Source organism: Mercenaria mercenaria, chromosome 7, assembly GCF_021730395.1.
Source record: "Mercenaria mercenaria strain notata chromosome 7, MADL_Memer_1, whole genome shotgun sequence".
Classification (NCBI taxonomy): Eukaryota; Metazoa; Mollusca; class Bivalvia; order Venerida; family Veneridae; genus Mercenaria; species Mercenaria mercenaria.
The window spans coordinates 72172004-72193976 of NC_069367.1; the positions used below are offsets into that span (position 1 = coordinate 72172004).

Consider the following 21973-nt stretch of genomic DNA (forward strand, 5'->3'; position numbering starts at 1 on the left):
ATTTCTGAATTCCTAAAGACGATGGTCTCAGAGTATATAATTGTACTGTAATTATACACTAAATACAGAGCAATTAACAAGTAATTGATGTCATCACATTAAGCCATGTATGAGTTGCAGAAGGGGTTCCTCACAATTTGTCCTTTGTAATATTTACAGTATTGTTATTTTTAGCTCGACTATACGAAGTATAAGGAGAGCTATCCTACTCACCCCGGCGTCGGCGTCTTTCCGCATCCCCACCTTGGTTAAAGTTTTGGTGCACTTTCTCTTTTTTCAACTTATCTCTGTAATTACTTGATGGATTTGATTCAAACTTGAAATACTTATTCCTCATCATCATCCACATCATCTGACATAAGGGCCAACTCTGGCACCAATATTTCATGAATTATCCCCCCTTTTCACTTAGATTTTCGGGTTAAAGTTTTGATGCACTTTCACTCGATCTCTGTTATTACTGAATGGATCTGATTCAAACTTAAACATTTGTTCAATATCATTACCCTTATCATATGACACAAGGTGCATAACTCTGGGACCAATCTTTCATGAATTATTTCCCCTTTTTACTTAGAATTTCAGGTTAAAGTTTTGGTGCACTTTCGCTCTACCTCTGTTATTACTGAATGGATTTGATTCAAACTTATAATAGTTGTTCAGCACCATCACCCACATCATATGACACAAGATGCATAACTCTGGCACCATTTTTCATGAATTATTTCCCTTTTTACCTAGAATTTTAGGTTAAATTTTTATGCACTTTCACTCTATCTTTATTATTACTGAATGGATCTGATTCAAACTTAAACAATTGTTCAACATCATTACCCTTATCATATGACACAAGGTACATAACTCTTGGACCAATTTTTCATGAATTATTTCCCCTTTTTACTTAGAATTTTGGGTTAAAGTTTTAATGCACTTTCACTTTGTCCCTGTTATTACTGAATTGATTTGATTCAAACTTAAAATAGTTGTTCAGCATCAACACCCACACCATATGGTGCAAGGTGCATAACTGTGGTACCAATTTTTCATTAATTATTCCCCCTTTTTACTTAGAATTTTAGGTTAAAGTTTTGATGCACTTTTACTCAGTCTCTGTTATTACTGAATGGATTTGATTCAAACTTAAAATAGTTGTTCAGCATCATCACCCACACCATATGACACAAGGTGCATAACTCTGGCACCAGTATTTAATGAATTATGCCCCTTTTTGCTTAGGATATTCTTATATAGTGTTTTGATGCATTTTATCTTTCCCTCTCTTATTACTTTAAGTTGATATTTTTGGCATAGACTCGGGCTTTTGTGCAATATCTTCATCCACAATTGGAGTCATTAAACACTCCAGTGACAGCTCTAGTTTCCTCAGAATCTGCACATCTGATGTGCACAGTTTCACTATCCAGCATCTAAATAGTCGAGCGCGCTGTCTTCTGTGACAGCTCTTGTTACATGATCTTTTTTCTATGAATATGAGTGAACAAAATTTGATCTTTATTTCTATGAAATTCAGAACAAAATGTTTTTTTCAATGCTGAGGGTGATTTTACCAAAGTTAAATTATAATCATGATGTGTTCATTTAATGGTGATTTTGCAATTGCAGTTACGTACATATTTGTACCCCCCGACAACAAAGTTGTAAGGGGGGGTATACTGGTTTCAGGTTGTCTGTCTGTCCGTCTGTCTGTCTGTCTGTCCGTCCGTAGACACAATCTTGTGCGCACCATCTCTCCTCATCCCCTTGACACAATTTAATGAAACTTTTTACAAATGATCAGTAACAACCGTATTTGTGCATGGGACATGTTAGGTTCTTTCAGAAAAAAAAATTGCAGAGTTATGGGACTTTGTTTTTTGTTACTATACTATATACATAGACACAATCTTGTGCGCACCATCTCTCCTCATCCCCATGACACAATTTAATGAAACTTCACACAAGTGATCAGTAACAACAGTTGTTGTGCATTGGGCATGTTAGGTTCTTTCAGAAAAAAAATTTGCAGAGTTACGGGACTTTGTTTTTATTCCCCCGAAGGGAGGCATATAGTTTTTGAACCGTCTGTCTGTCGGTCTGTCAGTCTGTCGCAATTTTCGTGTCTGGTCCATATCTTTGTCATCGTTGGATGGATTTTCAAATAACTTGGCATGAATGTGAACCACAGTAAGACGACGTGTCGCGCGCAAGACCCAGGTCCGTAGCTCAAAGGTCAAGGTCACACTTAGATGTTAAAGGTCATTTTTCATGATAGTGCATTCGTGTCCGGTCCATATCTTTGTCATCCATGGATGGATTTTCAAATAACTTGGCATGAATGTGTACCACAGTAAGACGACGTGTTGCGCGCAAGTCCCAGGTCCATAGCTCAAAGGTCAAGGTCACACTTAGACGTTAAAGGTCATTTTTCATGATAGTGCATTCGTGTCCGGTCCATATCTTTGTCATCCATGGATGGATTTTCAAATAACTTGGCATGAATGTGTACCACAGTAAGACGACGTGTCGCGCGCAAGACCCAGGTCCGTAGCTCAAAGGTCAAGGTCACACTTAGACGTTAAAGGTCATATTTCATGATAGTGCATTGATGGGCGTGTCATCCTATGGAGACGGCTCTTGATTGTAACTATACTATATACATAGACACAATCTTGTGCGCACCATCTCTCCTCATCCCCTTGACACAATTTAATGAAACTTCACACAAGTGATCAGTAACAACAGTAGTTGTGCATGGGGCATGTTAGGTTCTTTCAACGACAAAAATTGCAGAGTTATGGGACTTTGTTTCTTGTTAACATTATACTATGTATATACAGTCTGCATATGCAATCTTGTGCGCGCCTAATCTTCCGAACCCTTGCACACAATTTAATCAAACTTCACACAAGTGATCAGTACCAACCCTAGTTGTGTATGGTGCATGTTACGTTCTTTTAGATAAATATTTTGCATAGTTATGGGACTTTGTTTTTTGTTACTATACTGTATACATACAGTCTATATACATACAGTTCACATAATTATGCAATCTTGTGTGCGTCAAATTGCAATGTACTGTGTCAGTGCATGCGGGGGGTACATTCATCACCTTTAGTGATAGCTCTAGTTTCATTTTGTAAAAGTTGTTGTAAATAAAAGATATTTTTGCATTTATTAAACTTTTTCATAACTAGGCTACAAAATGTACTTACATGAAACTTCGGCATAATTTCACATTTAACTTACAATATGCACAGTTATAACAAATTTCCAGATGAAAAGAAGTTTTCATATGTTCAGTTTCATCTACTTTCTTAAGGACGTATGCTAGAATTTGGTGCGAAAATTTTCCCAATAACAGAATTTCTTCAAACTTTGGATATTGAAGGACAATCATCTAAGAAACAAAAAAATGCAATAAAAATCATAGGTCACCGGTATCAAAAAAGAGTTATCTGCCCTTGAAAACGGCATTTCCCCCAAAAATGACGTTTTCAAGGGCAGATAACTCTTTTTCGAATCCGGTGACCTATGATTTTTATTGCATTTTTTTGTTTCTTAGATGATTGTCCTTCAATATCCAAAGTTTAAAGAAATTCTGTTATTGGGAAAATTTTCGCCCATCTCATATACAGGGAATTCTAGCCTTTAATGTGAAAAAAAAATGGTTATAGCAGATTTTTAGGTATACAGTTAAACTGTGTTCACTCAAACTCTGATAATTCAAACACTGCCCTCCGCTTGAACTCATTGTCAGGTCCTGGCAAAACCCATGTATAACGTTACATAATAATAATGTTGTTCGATGACTGGAATTACTGATAACTCGAACAATTTTTCCGCTCCAATCAAGTTTGAGTGAACAAAGTTTGACTTAAAAGAGATTCTCAGGAGTGAAGACTCAATTTAAAAACTCATGGAAGTAATAGCAGTTAATCAAGTAAAGTAAATTTGATTATTATTTGTTTTACAAGAATACAAAGAAAATTGGAAAAAATGAGAAATACACATTTAAATTTAATTTTAAATTTGAATGATTTGAAGTAAATTACTGCCTATCTTTAAGTTTGTGTATATTTCAGCACACGTTAACAGGTCACAGTGGGAAGGTCTTGACCGCCAAATTTCTTGGTGATTCTACTAAGGTAGTAACAGGAAGTCATGACAGAACATTAAAGATCTGGGACCTTCATACAAGAGCGTGTAAGTTACACATTGAAATTTATATTTAAGGTTACATGTACACAGATTTAAAAGTGTACAAACTTCAGTTTTTCATGATTTTAAGTCAAAAGTATTTTTAGATTTTGTCTAGGGTCTGTTTAATGTATGGTCATTTTTGTTAAACTAATACAAAATTATTTGAATTGTTGATGAATTGCTAATTCTTAAACTTTCATGTTGAAGGCTTCTTTTAACCTTGACTCATCCCAGTCAGATTCTCCTAGATGTGAAGACTATACAGTTTACTTGTAGAAGGTTGATGTTTTGCTCACATGCCAGCAGGTGCAAGAAATACATAATTATACTCTCCAAAAGTGTCTTTATCCAACAGTGTAGAGGAGCATCTGTGGTTGAGTGGTTATGGTTGCTAACTTTGCTAGTTCTACCCCGAGGCGGCCTGTGTCTCGAATAATGCCAAGACAAGTGCATGTTGTTTTCTTTCTCCGTTATAACTGGAAAGTCACTACATTACTATAACTTTGCTAGTTCTACCCTGGGGTCTGCCTGTGTCTGAAATAATGCCAAGACAAGTGCATGTTGTCTTCTTTCTCTTATAACTGGAAAGTCACTACATTACTATAACTTTGCTAGTTCTACCCAGGGGTCTGCCTGTGTCTGAAATAATGCCAAGACAAGTGCATGTCTTCTTTCTCTGTTATAAGTGGAAAGTCACTACATTACTATAACTTTGCTAGTTCTACCCCGGGGTCTGCCTGTGTCTGAAATAATGCCAAGACAAGTGCATGTTGTCTTCTTTCTCTGTTATAACTGGAAAGTCACTACATTACCTCAGCTTTGTTGTATGACTTAACAGCACAACAATTAATCTAACAGTAAATCTGAAAAGTTACCACAGTGAAATTACTGCCGGCTTTACTTATGACTCAGCAGAAAAATATTTTTCATTTCAGGTTCAAAAACAATATTTGCTGGATCAAGTTGTAATGATTTAGTTACGTTACATGCTAGCAGCATAATAAGTGGACATTTCGATAAACGTGTAAGATTTTGGGATCCACGTTCAGATCAGACAATCAACGAGATTTCATTGCAAGGACGAATCACATCATTAGCTTTATCACCAGGTAATACATAGTGACTTGATACATGTAATATATTTGTTTGGATGTTTGTTTTATTTGGTTTTCCAAGATTCTGTATGAGTACAGATCTGGTCTCTACATGTAAGTTAGAACTTGCTCCTCTCAAGAGATGTATTTTGTCTAGTTTTCACAGATAACAAATTTACCTTTCCTGGGGATTGAACTCGTGACGTCCTTTGATTTATAATCTTTTTTCTCTACCTAGGCTGGCTTGTAGTAATATTCAAACTGTCGTATTTATATAATTTGTGGCGAAACATCTGATATCAGTAATTTTCAGTATCAACAACAGTTTCAAACTGCATGCTTAACACCTTCTGTATTTTATATACAAACACATGGAACTTTAAATCTTTCTATCTCCTCCTTAGACATTACTTATGAAAAATAAATGAGTGCTAATACAAAGTGCAAGGCTAGTAAAAGGTTTACTCACTGTCTCAGAATTGAATAGCATGTAGGTAGCATTATATCATAAAACACTAAACCTATCAGAGTAACTGTACTGTACAAAATGAAATATTTTAATCTTTGAGAACTCCTCCTTTGATTTCAGTTTTGCAATACATTCCAATTGTAACTGTATTTTATAGGTTGCTTCAGTCATACTTCATAAGTGTTTTGTAGAAACTACAGATTAAGTGGATATTTTTTCAGTTTTCTTTGGTATTGTATACTTTTGCAGGATTAACATGAAAGCCATAGTTTAATTTGATTTACATATTTAGTGTCATTAATGCAAGGTTTGTTGTTGATTTGATAGACCGAGCAACACTGATGGCATGTACACGAGAGGACACATTGAAAGTGATAGATCTACGCATGAACCAAGTTGTCTACACATTAAGGTATGTAACATTTCATTGTTTTCATTTTTAGCTCGACTATTCGAAGAATAAGTAGAGCTACCCTACTCACCACGGAGTCGGCGTCACAACCCTGGTTAAGTTTTTCGTACCAGCCCACTTTTTGACAAAGTCTTTTGAGATAAAGCTTTGAAACTTTCAACACTTGTTTACCATCACCATGTCCAGTTTTAGGCAAGAGTACATAACTCTGTCAAGCATTTTGACTGAATTATGGCCCCTTTTGACTTAGAAATCTTGGTTAAGTTTTTCGTACCAGTTCATATTTTGACAAAGTCTTTTGAGATAAAGCTTTGAAACTTTCAACAGTTGTTTACCGTCATGTCCAGTTAAAGGCAAGAGTACGTAACTCCATCTAGGATTTTGGCTGAATTATGGCCCCTTTTTGACTTAGAAATCTTGGTTAAGTTTTTCGTACCAGTCCACATTTTGACAAAGTCTTTTGAGATAAAGCTTTGAAACTTTCAACACTTATTAACCAGTACCATGTTCAGTTATAGGCAAGAGTACATAACTCCATCAAGGATTTTGGCTGAATTATGGCCCCTTTTGACTTAGAAATATTGGTTAAGTTTTTCGTACCAGTTCATATTTTGTGTAAAGTGTGTGACATATGGCTTTGAAATTTTTATAACTTACTCATTATAATAGTCTCTATCAGTAGACAAGAGTGCATAACTCTGTCATTTATTTTGGCAGAATTATGGCCCTTTTTGGATTTGGAAATTGGTTCTGTTTTTGTATATGTCCACGTTTTGTCAGCATTATTTGACATATGGCTTTTAAACTTTAAACACTTGTTTATCATCATGAATTCCATCTGTAGGCAAGAGTACATAACTCTGACAAGTATTTTGGTTGAATTATGGCCCTTTTTGAACTTTGAAATTTGTTCAGGTTTTCTTACAAGTCAGCGTTTTGTCAAAACTATTTGAACTGTGGCTTTGAAACTTTTAACACTAGTTTATCAATATAATTTCCATCTGTAGGCGAGAGTACATAACTCTGTCAACTATTTTGACTGAATTATGGCCCTTTTTGGACTTGGAAATTTGTTAAATTTTTCATACAAGTCCATATTTTGCCTGACATATAACATAACATATTTGCCATCATGGTCACACATTGCCATTTAGTGCAAGACTAATCAAAATTCACAAGTACAGGAACATTTTTGTGTTTAATCCATTTTTTTCTTTTTTCTGAAAATCTATGGTAATATTTTGACCCCATTCTTCAATCAATTTTTCGAATAGTCGAGCGACAGTTCACCTGAGCATAAAGTGTGTTGTCCATCATAAAATTTTTACTATTAACACTGTTGAGGTCACAATTTTAGCACAGTCTTAATGAAAGTTGGTAAGAATATTACCCTCAAAAAAAGTTCAATACTGGATTATCTAGGTCAAGAACTAGTCACTAGGTCAAATCATAGACATTGTTAATGCTCTGGAGGCAGAATTTTCAACCTGATCTTCATGAGACTGGGTAGGAATGTTTTGTCTGTTTAAAATCTAGGATTAATTTGTAACAGCATCACTAAAGAAAAACCTAGGTAATTAAGTCAAATTATAGACAAACTTTGTTAACATTTTACAGGTCACTTTTTCAACTTTATCACCATTAATCTTTGTCAAAGTGTTTTGTTTGTATGAAATCTAGTACCAGTACTTGAGGCCAAAAACTGTCTCTAGCTCATTGAAAAACTTGGTTAATGATCTTCCTGATTTACAAAAACATGGTCAAAATGTTTGTCTCAATGAAATGTCAGCCAAATTAAATACTAGGTCATCTGGGGTAAGACTTGGATCAGGTGAGATATACAATGCATTCAGAGCCCTCTTGTTAGCTGTACCTTGTTTTGTTGTCACCCTTTCATCCGTTCGGTGTCATGTCATAAAAGTTTTAGATGGGTGCTGGTTTCCCAAAGAAACTGTGGATAAATGCTTTCAAATTTTACACATATTTTCAGCATCATGAGATGACCTCACAGGACAAGTGACATAATTCTAGCTTCTGTTTTGCCAAAAGTGCATCCTTCCTAACTTTAAATAAATTTTGTTAAATTTTTACATGTAAGCATGTTTCTCAGAAATTGCAAGTCAAAACTTTTCTTTGATGTCATGTTTACCTTACAAGTTACATACAGTACATTCGCGATGCTACGAATCGCAATTTAACGAAATACTGGTATATTACGAAAAGGTGTTGTGGTCCCGGCTGCTTTCCTTTTTATTTCTATGTTACAAAGTCGCGGTTTTACGAAAATGCAATTTTACGAAAAATGCGCTCCTACGAATGTATTGCTATGTCCTTATAGCCTGTTTTCAAATTGTTTTAGTTGCAATTTTACGAATACCTGTATTGTCTAAGTTTTCACACCTTCCATAACGGCGTGAAATGCATTATAGTGGAAAGTGTCACTATCATTTAGCTCGGCGTAAACAGTAATTAAAGTGTGAAAATTTAGTAATTAAATTCGAAACACATACGCTGTACATTATGACATAAGTTAGTGGTTAATTATTTCTGCTATAACTGTTCAGATCGGATGACATACCAGTCACATTTGAACCGATACCTATACGCTCAAAGAATCACTGCATAAAGAAAATAAAAATATTTAAGTCCTAGTCGTCTGCATATTGTCGTTTTATTATTCCAAACTATTCAATTAAGGGTAGCTGATGGTATCGGAATATGCAATTGCGATTTTTATTCTCGTGCAACAATGTGCCCTGTATATTTTTATGTACAGTGAATAAAAAGTGAAGAAAAAACAACAACCCGTTTTACATTCTAGATATACCGTCTGAGTTCAGATTCGACAAAGATTTGTAGTAAACCCAGATGTACATATAAAATTGGTATACATGTACTCTGGCACGGAAATCACATGTTTAAATTCTATGGGTTACGACGTGTGGATAAAAAGGTGGTGTATAGCGAAATTTCCTATGCTACGCTCGAACGAAAATGCGATATTACAAACAAATGGCTGGTCCCTTGCATTTTCGTAGGATCGCGATTGTACTGTATTTATAGTCTTTTTTTGTTAAAACTATTCCACTACACAGAAATGTCTTTCAAGTTTTGCATGTAAGCATGTGTGACCAAATTTTACCAAACTCTACACACACCTTTGGCATTGTTAGATGACTATACAGACCAGACTTCATAACCCTGACTGTTTTTAGCTCACATGTCACAAAGTGACAATGTGAGCTTTTGTGATCACGCAGCGTCCGTCGTCCGTCCGTGCGTGCGTAAACTTTTGCTTGTGACCACTCTAGAGGTCACATTTTACACGGGATCTTTATGAATGTTAGTCAGAATGTTTATCTTGATGATATCTAGGTCAAGTTTGAAACTGGGTCAACTGCGATCAAAAACTAGGTCAGTAGGTCAGATAATAAAAAAACCTTGTGACCTCTCTAGAGGCCATATTTTTCATGAGATCTGTATGAAAGTTGGTCAGAATGTTCATCTTGATGATATCTAGGTCAAGTTCGAAACTGGGTCACGTGCCATCAAAAACTAGGTCAGTAGGTCAAATAATGAAAAAACCTTGTGACCTCTCTAGAGGCCATATTTTTCATGGGATCTGTATGAAAGTTGGCCAGAATGTTCATCTTGATGATATCTAGGTCAAGTTCGAAACTGGGTCAACTGCGATCAAAAAGAAGGTCAGTAGGTCAAATAATAGGAAAACCTTGTGACCTCTCTAGAGGCCATATTTTTCATGGGATCTGTATGAAAGTTGGTCAGAATGTTCATCTTGATGATATCTAGGTCAAGTTCGAAACTGGGTCAACTGCGGTCAAAAACTAGGTCAGTAGGTCTAAAAATAGAAAAACCTTGTGACCTCTCTAGAGGCCATACTTGTGAATGGATCTTCATGAAAATTGGTCAGAATGTTCATCTTGATGATATCTAGGTCAAGTTCGAAACTGGGTCACATGCCATCAATAACTAGGTCAGTAGGTCAAATAACAAAAAAACCTTGTGACTTCTCTAGAGGCCATATTTTTCATGGGATCTGTATGAAAATTGGTCAGAATTTTTATCTTGATGATATCTAGGTCAAGTTCGAAACTTGTTCAACTGCGGTCAAAAACTAGGTCAGTAGGTCTAAAAATAGAAAAACCTTGTGACCTCTCTAGAGGCCATACTTTTCAATGGATCTTCATGAAAGTAAGTCAGAATGTTCACCTTGATGATATCTAGGTCTTGTTCGAAACTTGGTCACGTGTTTTTAATAACTAGGTCAGTAGGTTAAATAACAAAAAAGCCTTGTGACCTCTCTAGAGGCCATATTTTTCATGGGAACTATATGAAAATTGGTCTGAATGTTCATCTTGATCATATCTAGGACAGGTTTGAAACTGGGTCAGCTGCGGTCAAAAACTAGGTCAGTAGGTCTAAAAATAGAAAAACCTTGTGACCTCTCTTGAGGCCATACTTTTGAATGGATCTTCATGAAAATTGGTCAGAATGTTCACCTTGATGATATCTAGGTCAGTTTCGAAACTGGGTCACGTGCCTTCAATAACTAGGTCAGTAGGTCAAATAATAAAAAATCTTGTGACCTCTCTAGAGGCCATATTTTTCAGTGGATCTTCATGAAAATTGGTTAGAATTTTTATCTTGATGATATCTAGATCAGATTCAACACTGGGTCACATGAGCTCAAAAACTAGGTCACAATGTCAAATAATAGAAAACAACGACATCATACTCAGTTTAAAACTGGGTCATGTGGGGACAGGTGAGCGATTCAGGACCATCATGGTCCTCTTGTTCAAATATTATGCCCCCTTTTCACTTACAGATCTTGATGAAAGTTTGGCATGTAAACATGTCTGTCAGGAACTGAATGCTTTCAAACTCTTCATAAGCTTTTGGTATTTTGTGGTTTCAAATAGTCAAGTGTGCTATTGTTTGGCTTTCTTATTACATTTATTTAAGGACTTGAATTATACACAATAAACCAGAATTCTTTGAAAAACCTGTTTTAATTATTTGAAACTGATTCACAAAAACATATTGCATAATACTTTGTTATCAATAACAAGACATTAATAAAATCCCTAACACAAGTTTGGATAGTTTATGGCCGCATCTTTATGACAATAATTGTTTTAGCCTGAATTTTTGTCACACGCTGTGACCCAGGCCAAGAAAATGTAATGAAAATTCTAACAACCGAGGACCAAAAATTGCCGACACCCTCAAGTAAACTTGAAATTAGCTATGTTTTTGCCATGCACTAAATCAGTACAATAAATTAGCAAGACTAAATAATATTTCTGTCGTGCAAAATTAAAAATTTTCACAATGAAGGATAATACTTTAATAATAGCAAAAATCCAGGTGTGTACAATACACATGCCACCGTTTAATAACTGTTACTTAATCATTCTTCCGCGCACAATACGCGTAAAGTACTCGTAACAATTTAGCAATATTTTTGCCATACAATATGGCACAGACAATAGCAAAACACAATGTATCTGTCATGCATAATATCCGGACAATAATTTATCAATATTTCGGCCATACAATATGGCACATACAATAGCAAAACACAATGTATGTGTCGCGCATAATATCCGGACAATAATTTAGCAATATTTCGGCCATACAATATGCCACAGACAATAGCAAAACACAATGTATCTGTCTTGCATAATACTTGGACAATAATTTAGCAACATTTCGGTCGACAAAAACCAATTTTGTGCTAACACTATAGAATTATTTGGCAGTGACAAGCACCCAGCAATTAATCAGGCAATAGCAATTAGCCGGTGCACAATAGCAAAAATTTTAATGGCAATAGCTATATTTAGCACTGTAATGTCCTATCCATGTAAAAATTATAATGCCAAAGAGACACCTAGGAGATACCAAGTATAGCAACAACTTGTGGGCAAAACCCAGTGCTCACAGAAAAAACTAAATTTTGAAATGTAATCGAGCAAGTTCACCAGATCATTGAACATTCCGCCGAAGCGGACCAACAACCCAGTAAAATAATTGCTCAATTATACATCAAACCAAAAATAATGCATTCAATACTGTTTTTCCTTATACCTTACAAAAAATGATCCCCGGCTGCCAGAATTTTATGTAATCTAGCAAGTTCACCAGATCATTGAACATTCCGCCGAAGCGGACCAACAACCCAGCAAAGTATTGCTAGATTATTACCTAACGAAATCAAGTTAATACAAACATCCACTTCCATGAATATCCCACCTAATATTATAGGCCATGAAAGCAAATGTCGACTAAGTGTACAAGCACAAATGACCCTCAGTCGTCAGAATCCTCAGTTAAGATGCGACAGGTACCTTTACTTCAAATTACGGTTAAAATATGATTTATAACACTGCTAAAGAACACCCTACAAAACAACACTTCTTAATATTCATCAATTTCAGCAATGTCACGTAGTTAATACCTGTTTGTTTGTAAACAATGCTTGCACATGCAAGCATGATAACATTAAAAATTCAATAATTCAGGAGTTTCAATATAAAACAGTTTCAACAGAAATAATTAAGCACTCGAATAACAAAACAAAATAATAACACACATATTAATAAAATGTCTATTCTGATACTGAATTAAAATGCTCGAAACACCGTATGTATTATGCCTAATAAACATACTAAAACAAAATTGTGTTGTTCATTTTTGTTCATAACACATTTTCTGTCTATAGAATGCCCGAACATCCAATGTATCATCTGTCTCAAACCACACTCTTAGGTTCAACACGTTACTAAAGGCGAATTAAAATCCACCTAAATGTTCATGCCTACAATACCGCTATGAAAATTGTTCTGTTGTTGCTACCTCTTAAGATCCGTTTACTGATATTACCCAAATTTATACAGTGTTAACGGATATATCCAGCCTCACATAACTCTGTTATATACTAAGTTATTTGGTTCATATGCACATTGTCCTATTGCTGCCTCACACATTAAAAGTTTATATTGCTGCAAACTGATGTATTAAGCCTGATATCGCTTAGGTATATACAAAATCTGTATTTGATTGACCAGAAAATTGTTCTTTTGCTGCCTCCGCAAATGAAATTGCTATTTATACTGCTAACCAATGTAATAAGCCCGATACCGCTTTGGTATATACGAAGTCTGTAGTTGCTTGATAAGAATATTGTTCTGTTGCAGCCTCCGCAAATGAACGTTAATTATGCTGCTAACTGCTATTTCAAGCCCGATATAGCTCCGATCTATCCGAAATCCTTTTTCATTTATATAGATACAAATATTGCTCTGCTGTTGCCTCGACAAAGGAAAAGTTTATTTATGCTGCCAACCGATATAATGAGTATGATATATCTCTGATGTCTATAAGTTTTGTACTATGATGACGCCCTATGGAACTAAATTTCTAGACTTTCAAATTCTAGAGATTCCTGATGACCACAAATCGACTGAATGTAAATTGAAATTCCCAGTATTGTAATTAGGTACATGTCCTGGTTGAATAACAGGTCTGCAACCAGAACGGCTGAATATGTTCCATAAAGGTAGGGGTCATCACCAGGCAACATCAGACCTCACAATTTGGCAGCCTGAAAATATATAACTGACAGCAGTATCTTTGTAAAAGTAACAAAGTCAATATATCATGTTATGGTTTATCACATAATAATACATATATATATATATATCCATATGTATGTGAAGGGTGTGGTGGGTGGTAATTTCGTGTCTATTACACCAGCTGATCGAAACATGTGAACTGCCCGAATGACTCCGAATAGTGATGTGACGTCACCGACAAAAAACTGTGCGGTTAAAACCGAAAGATTCCAAATACACATCAATTATACTTTGTTACTTCCCTTGATCTAAGGCTAATTTGCTTACGAATGACATAAGCGTCTATTATTTTGTCATCATGACAAAAACCAAAATTAATTCTTGCCTAAATAAACGCGAGTTATTTCTATTCAGAAAATAATCGGTATTATTTAAGGACTTGAATTATACACAATAAACCAGAATTCTTTGCAAAACCTGTTTTAATTATTTGAAACTGATTCACAAAAACATATTGCATAATACTTTGTTATCAATAACAAGACATTAATAAAATCCCTAACACAAGTTTGGATAGTTTATGGCCGCATCTTTATGACAATAATTGTTTTAGCCTGAATTTTGTCACACGCTGTGACCCAGGCCAAGAAAATGTAATGAAAATTCTAACAACCGAGGACCAAAAATTGCCGACACCCTCAAGTAAACTTGAAATTAGCTATGTTTTTGCCATGCACTAAATCAGTACAATAAATTAGCAAGACTAAATAATATTTCTGTCGTGCAAAATTAAAAATTTTCACAATGAAGGATAATACTTTAATAATAGCAAAAATCCAGGTGTGTACAATACACATGCCACCGTTTAATAACTGTTACTTAATCATTCTTCCGCGCACAATACGCGTAAAGTACTCGTAACAATTTAGCAATATTTTTGCCATACAATATGGCACAGACAATAGCAAAACACAATGTATCTGTCATGCATAATATCCGGACATAATTTATCAATATTTCGGCCATACAATATGGCACATACAATAGCAAAACACAATGTATGTGTCGCGCATAATATCCGGACAATAATTTAGCAATATTTCGGCCATACAATATGCCACAGACAATAGCAAAACACAATGTATCTGTCTTGCATAATACTTGGACAATAATTTAGCAACATTTCGGTCGACAAAAACCAATTTTGTGCTAACACTATAGAATTATTCGGCAGTGACAAGCACCCAGCAATTAATCAGGCAATAGCAATTAGCCGGTGCACAATAGCAAAAATTTTAATGGCAATAGCTATATTTAGCACTGTAATGTCCTATCCATGTAAAAATTATAATGCCAAAGAGACACCTAGGAGATACCAAGTATAGCAACAACTTGTGGGCAAAACCCAGTGCTCACAGAAAAAAACTAAATTTTGAAATGTAATCGAGCAAGTTCACCAGATCATTGAACATTCCGCCGAAGCGGACCAACAACCCAGTAAAATAATTGCTCAATTATACATCAAACCAAAAATAATGCATTCAATACTGTTTTTCCTTATACCTTACAAAAAATGATCCCCGGCTGCCAGAATTTTCCGCCACAATAAATTTATTACAACTTCACATTCACAAAATAAATTTATCCCCCAAAATTCAAAGCCGCGAAACTAGTTTGTCTTTTAAAGCGTCTAAAAAATATTCAAGCCCCACCAGTGATAAATGCACCCCATCTAAACGATAAAATCCGGGGGTATCAGTGTCAATGTCTATGGACAACACGTCGCCCTTGGGCAAAGCAAGAACTTTTTGGCGACCAAACCTGTTAATACGCCGTCTTTTGCCATCTGCTTTTTTATAAATTTGACCAGTACCCCAATTTAACCTTGGCAAGATGTCACACCAAATGATAACACACTCCGGAAAAGTTGATGCCACATAATTCAAACCTTTGGATATTAAATTGAAAATACGACACAGAGAAAACTTGCTCACATCATTGCCACCCAAATGAATCATAAAAATACTAGGGGGCTTTTGAAAAGCTATCTTTAGCTGAAGGCTGTGAATAAACGAAGACCAGGACATTCCCCTTATACCATACCAGCCCACCTTTTTATCAAGTTTCAGATCTGGTTTGCCTGTCTTCACTGCCTGGACACCGGCCCAATGTACAATTGAATCACCGCACAACCAGATATCTGCAGAAGAAGATTTACGAAACATAAAAGCATTTGCCTCACACCTATTTCGATCTATAAACGTATGTAACGCCTATAGGCTCCAGAGTGCCAACGACCTAACTTCATAATTGCATCTGTAGGGATACCCATTGTTGCTAACTGAGTTGCTCTACCAATTCGAAAACTATGTGATCGAATTTTTTCACTGGCAAAACTGGAAGAACACAAACATTTAGATAATACACCAGAAAATTGACATCTGGTAACTGGTTTCATATTGGCATGTATGAATAACGGACCAATAATTTTCGGTCTTACCACAATATAATCATTAAGTGCACATACAGGACACAACTTATCATTATTTTCACATTTAATCCTAATTGTTGTGGGCGCATTAGAATGATTTGTTTTTGACATTCTCAGCACTATAGTTAGTTGTGTGTTATCACTTTGGAATGTAACATCTTGATACTGCACAGGTCTATTAAGCTCCAACTGATTTGTCACCACTAATTCACTCACCCTGAACATACCAAAATATGCTAGTACAAACATAGCCTTGAACAACTTGGACTCGAAAACATCATAACAAATTATTGGTAACAAGGAACAGATTTCGGTTAAAATTTTTAAAGTGACAGGGGCTCTAAGGTCCCTTCTTTTCCTAGACCTACGACAACCTTCCAACAGTTTCCTAATGATAAATACCTCGCCAAAATCTGACCCTTCATTTAACTTATTATAATAAGTTATACCTGCTACATAAGTTGATATTGTGTTTGGAGAAAGCCCTTTTTCAAAACAGAATGAAATGAACAATATTACTTGATTCTGAGTTATTGGCCATTGTAACTTCAATTTGTATACACTACAAAAGTCTTGAAATGTGACTAATGCTGTTCTATATGTACCCAAGGTGTTAGCTGATAAACTGGCATTCAACAGTTGCTTTGCTCTGGATTGAAGACATTCCACAGATGGGTTGGGACCGGACATGGTTCGAGTTCTGCTTCTGGAGCTAAGTCCCTGAACCTGTTGAGCTGTAAGCGGGATAATGCATCACAAATGAGATTTTTCGAACCTTCAACATGTTGAGCTCTAATCAAAGTATTGTTATCCAAACATGCCAGAGTCAATAACCTTAAAATACACATAACATTATCTGATTTCGATGTCATTGTATTGATAATATGAACTACAGCCATGTTATCGCAGTTGAACTTAACCTTTTTGTTTTGAAACTGACTACCCCAAATGTGCAAAGACACCAATATTGGGAACAACTCCAGTGCCGTTATGTCTTTAGTTATGCCAGCACTATGCCAGTCAGCAGGCCAAGGTGCATATGACCATTGTCCCTGAAAATAAATACCAAATCCCAGGTTGGGACCACCAGCGCTATCGGTATACAAATTCATATCAACATTTGACAACCAATACCTGTCATGAAAAACAGAAATTCCATTGAAAGCTTTGAAAAAGTTTAACCACATAGCAAGATCTAATCTTACACCCTTACTAATGCGCAGATGATGATGCGGCGTTGTTAAGCCGCAAATAGAATTAATAAGCCTTCTACAAAAAGGTCTGCCAACTGCTATAGCCCTACAACAAAAATTTAAAGAGCCAATCAAAGATTGCATTTCTCTCAGTGTAGTTTTCTGTTTCCCAATTAGATCTTCTATTTTCTTAATGACTTCTTCCACTTTACTTTGAGGAATACGCACCACCATCTGCACTGTATCAATTTCTAAACCCAGAAATATAATGACCTCACAAGGACCTTCTGTTTTTTCTTGCGCTAATGGAACACACAGAGAATTAGCACAGTCAAGAAATATTTTCATGACCATCTTACATGATGCATATGATTTATCACCTCCCAAAAAATCATCTAAATAATGAACAAGTTTTCCAGACTTCATTTTCTTTTTAACGCAGAACTCTAAAAATGTTGAAAATTTTTCAAAAAGACTACAGCTGATAGAGCAGCCGAATGGCAAGCATTTGTCAACATAGTATTTGCCATCATACTTGAAGCCAAGCAATTCAATATCTTCAATATTGATTGGCAACAATCTAAATGCATTTTTTATATCTAACTTAAACAATTTACAACTTGGACCCAAGTCCTGTACCATAAAAACCGCCTCGTCAAAGCTAGTATACTGAACAGAGCATAAGCCTGGGTCAATGAAATCATTAATAGATTCAAATTTAGGATAGGACAGATGATGTATAAGCCTAAACTCACCAGGCGTTTTCTTAGGCACCAGACCTATAGGAGAAACTTGTAAATTTAAAAGCGGTCTGTCAGTGAAAGGGCCCGCAACTCTACCAGCTGCAATTTCTTTTTCAATTTTATTTTGAACAACAGACGGATAATCATATACCGAACTTAAATTTTTTGATTCTCTTGCTGCACGTGGACCTTCATAATGTATGTTAAAACCACGAGTAAAACCATTTAGAAGTATAACTGCATCTTCAGATTGATAGTTTACGAGTTCCTCATGTAAAACTGAAATGTTGATTGGGGACTTAGCTATTTTCTGTAATTCAAGATTACTTATTGGATTGTCCTCTGAAGGATCCTCTTCTAAAGGATCCCCTGTTTGATCTATTGTACGGCCTATATTGGTTGCGAAAAGATCCTTGGTTCGAACCTAGCGTTTGTGTATTTGCAAAGGGAGCAGTCTGACTATTTTTATAAACACGGCAATAAGAAGCACCATGGCGACTACTCCCGCATGTTCTACATAAGTGACTATACCGGCAGGACCTACGGAAACATGAACCTGCATTGAAATAATTGCAAAGCAATTGTCCAGACACATTATTACTTGCCATGTGTTGCCTCTCTAAAGTACAACGCCACCATAAATCTTGATTTATATGAGACCAGTTTGACTTGGTCGTAGCTTGGCGCATCCTAAACTGTTCATCATAACTTCGCCAAGCCAGACCGCCATATTTAGCAGCTGCTTCCCTAATATTGAACATATAATGTAATAGACCAGCAGTTTCATCAGCATGAGCTGTTAAGTAGATGGACATAAAAATCAAAAATGCATCAGTCCATTTATCTATAGAGGGAATAACTTCTTTGTTTGCCTTTGGCCTAGACTCAAGTTTGCCCCCTTCAGCCAAATGCAATGAGGCACCAGTACAAATTTCATGCAGCTCAATATTACCCTTTAACAGCAATGCAATATTGATATAATCACCCTTGCAAATTTGTTGCTTCAACAAACACGGCACGTGGGCCGATATATCATCTTCACTACATCGTGCGCTAGGCAAATTATGAACATTAACCTGCTGCTGCTGCTTATCAGCTACACCACACCCTTCACTTTCATTTAATAAATTTGACGCCCGAATTATTTCGTCAAAATCAGTTACAGACTGTTGGCTTCGGGAAGCCACATTGACATTTTCAGCAACAACGTTACCTGTATTTTCATCAGATTCCGGCGCTTCTGGCAGATCAATACATTGCCTCTTGGCAGTTGTAGGGTTCCTTGCTTTCCTACGAACGCCTCTCCCACGGCCAGGCATTGTAACTTTATCGGATGAAATAAGATAAACTAATTATAATTTCGTGTCTATTACACCAGCTGATCGAAACATGTGAACTGCCCGAATGACTCCGAATAGTGATGTGACGTCACCGACAAAAAACTGTCTTGGCAGTTGTAGGGTTCCTTGCTTTCCTACGAACGCCTCTTCCCCGGCCAGGCATTGTAACTTTATCGGATGAAATAAGATAAACTAATTATAATTTCGTGTCTATTACACCAGCTGATCGAAACATGTGAACTGCCCGAATGACTCCGAATAGTGATGTGACGTCACCGACAAAAAACTGTGCGGTTAAAACCGAAAGATTCCAAATACACATCAATTATACTTTGTTACTTCCCTTGATCTAAGGCTAATTTGCTTACGAATGACATAAGCGTCTATTATTGTTGTCATCATGACAAAAACCAAAATTAATTCTTGCCTAAATAAACGCGATTCAGGACCATCATGGTCCTCTTGTTCAAATATTATGCCCCCTTTTCACTTACAGATCTTGATGAAAGTTTGGCATGTAAACATGTCTGTCAGGAACTGAATGCTTTCAAACTCTTCATAAGCTTTTGGTATTTTGTGGTTTCAAATAGTCAAGTGTGCTATTGTTTGGCTTTCTTATTACATTTATGTTGCATATACATGTTGTTGTGACTGTTTGCAATAAAATTAGTTAACCCAGTTAACAAGAAAGTTCTCTTTCAGGCTGTTTTTGCCATTGAATTATAAAATCATTGTGCATTCAAAATGAAATAAGACTAACATTCGTATGAAAGCGTAACGGTGTCATTAGATGTACCTTTATAATTGGTTGGAGTTAGAAGATCTTAATAAAGTTCATTTCATTGTTTGTTGTGTATTTTCAGTGCTGACAACTTCAAAGTAGCATTTGACTATTCTAGAGCAGTATTTAGGTATGTATCTGTGCATTATCTTAGTCAGTACACCATAAGATCTTCTTTTAGATACTGTAGAAACATTTTGTAACTTGGGGGAAAAAGTAATGTCTAGGTTTGTTTTATTACACAGAAATGTATATGTAAATTTCGTGCCAAAGAATTTTCTCTGAACTTCAATTAGTGGACTGATTTTTTGTCAGTCATTCATATCATTTCTTGAAATGAAGATGCACCCTTTAATATTTTGTGGAAAAAAAGAACAACATAAAAATTGATGTAATTTTTATACATTTTCAAATAAGGTACACAATGTATGTTCCAAGAATGCTTTCAGAATGAAGCCCTAATGCTTGCAATATGCCAGAATAGACTGGGGTACACCCTGCCTTTTCATATGTAGAAAGTTTCAGCTACTTATGTTTAGTTTATTACTGTTGTAAACAGATTAGAGAAAAAAATATCAGCTTGTAAGAGTTACTCTTTGAAGAGACTGCTTCCAGGATTTCTGACCAAGCCACGGGATTTTACACACTGATATCAAAGTGTGCCGCTGATTAGATTCTAACCTGTTTCATTAGTGTTCAAATTTTAATCCTTTAATTGTTGTTGAAGAATAAATTAGTTGTAAGATTTCAAGGAACCTGGAGTATCTGACTAAATCAGTTTGACAGAATTCTATTGTACAAAACATATTATTACATGACTCCATATATAAATTGACAATCCATCGTTTGTGTCTATAGTTCACCCCAATTTTTTGGTTAAAGTCAAAACTGAAGGAATAAATCTTTGAAATTTATTTGTGACATCATGTTAGAAACACTTGATGAATGGCTTGCTGTCTATTAGTCAAAACAATAGTTCTGATTATTGACTGGCAAACCTTTAAATAAGTGTATACTTTATAAATGAAATAGTAATACTTGATATTGAATGGTTTACTAGGTAATAGTCAAGATGATTACATGACTATGTATATAAATCACCAGTCCATGGTTTGTGCTGTAGACCAGTCTGTAGTTCAACAAATATAGTCAAAACTTAGGAAAATAAAACTTTGAAATTTATTTCTAATGTCATGTAATAAAACACATAGAATTGCTTGTCAGTCAGTAAGTGTTACTGTTAGCCTGAGATGTTAAGGGGTTCAGTGAACTACCTGAATTTAACACAAAATAAAACTAATGTTATGTTTTCATCAGCTAAATAACTCAAAATGGACTAACTGAGCTACAAGGTAATATACAGACTATTGTCTTGCTACCTTGGCATATAGCAGTAAACTATTGACTGGTTAACTTATAACCAGTCTTGTAATAATAAATTGACTTTAATATAAAGATTGAATAAAAGCAGCAAAAAGTGTATGTTATTATTTTCAGTCCTGATGGTAGCTATGCAATGGCAGGATCCTCTGATGGAACGTTGTATATCTGGAATATAAAGAAAGGCAAAGTCGAGAGAACGCTGAAGGAACATACGTAAGTCTTCTTGTGTTTTAGAATTGTTCATCAATTTCAACAGCTTTATATAA

The 21973-nt window shown here is 35.6% G+C and overlaps 2 protein-coding genes across 3 annotated transcripts in view; one reads left to right on the forward strand and one right to left on the reverse strand.

Moving 5' to 3' along the window:
• LOC128558659 (autophagy-related protein 16-1-like) overlaps nt 1-21973 on the forward strand; it is a 42822-nt gene that overhangs the window by 13501 nt on the left and 7348 nt on the right. Inside the window, exons 8-12 of the mRNA XM_053548655.1 lie at nt 4083-4203; nt 5136-5309; nt 6091-6175; nt 20407-20454; nt 21822-21920. Coding sequence (XP_053404630.1) covers nt 4083-4203; nt 5136-5309; nt 6091-6175; nt 20407-20454; nt 21822-21920 — 527 coding nt within the window. The remainder of the gene's footprint in view (nt 1-4082; nt 4204-5135; nt 5310-6090; nt 6176-20406; nt 20455-21821; nt 21921-21973) is intronic.
• On the reverse strand, nt 12303-20398 carry LOC123552767 (uncharacterized). 2 transcript variants are annotated; one of them, XM_053548657.1, is made up of 2 exons: nt 19417-20398; nt 12303-15976 (listed from the first exon to the last, which is right to left on the reverse strand). In XM_053548657.1, the coding sequence occupies exons 1-2, from the start codon at nt 19520-19522 to the stop codon at nt 15432-15434; spliced, it is 651 nt and encodes a 216-aa protein (XP_053404632.1). In that variant the 5' UTR covers nt 19523-20398; the 3' UTR covers nt 12303-15431. The 2 variants fall into 2 exon arrangements, with proteins under 2 accessions (XP_053404632.1, XP_053404631.1); XM_053548656.1 differs by having other exon boundaries at nt 12303-17001.

Bases quoted from the DNA above. Each gene is read 5' to 3' on its own strand.
- LOC123552767 (XM_053548656.1), bottom strand. From the start codon at position 19,522: ATGCCTGGCCGTGGGAGAGGCGTTCGTAGGAAAGCAAGGAACCCTACA. The intron at 17,002-19,416 runs GTAACGTTGTTG...TCCCGCTTACAG, and splicing joins GGAATCTGATGAAAATACAG to CTCAACAGGTTCAGGGACTT.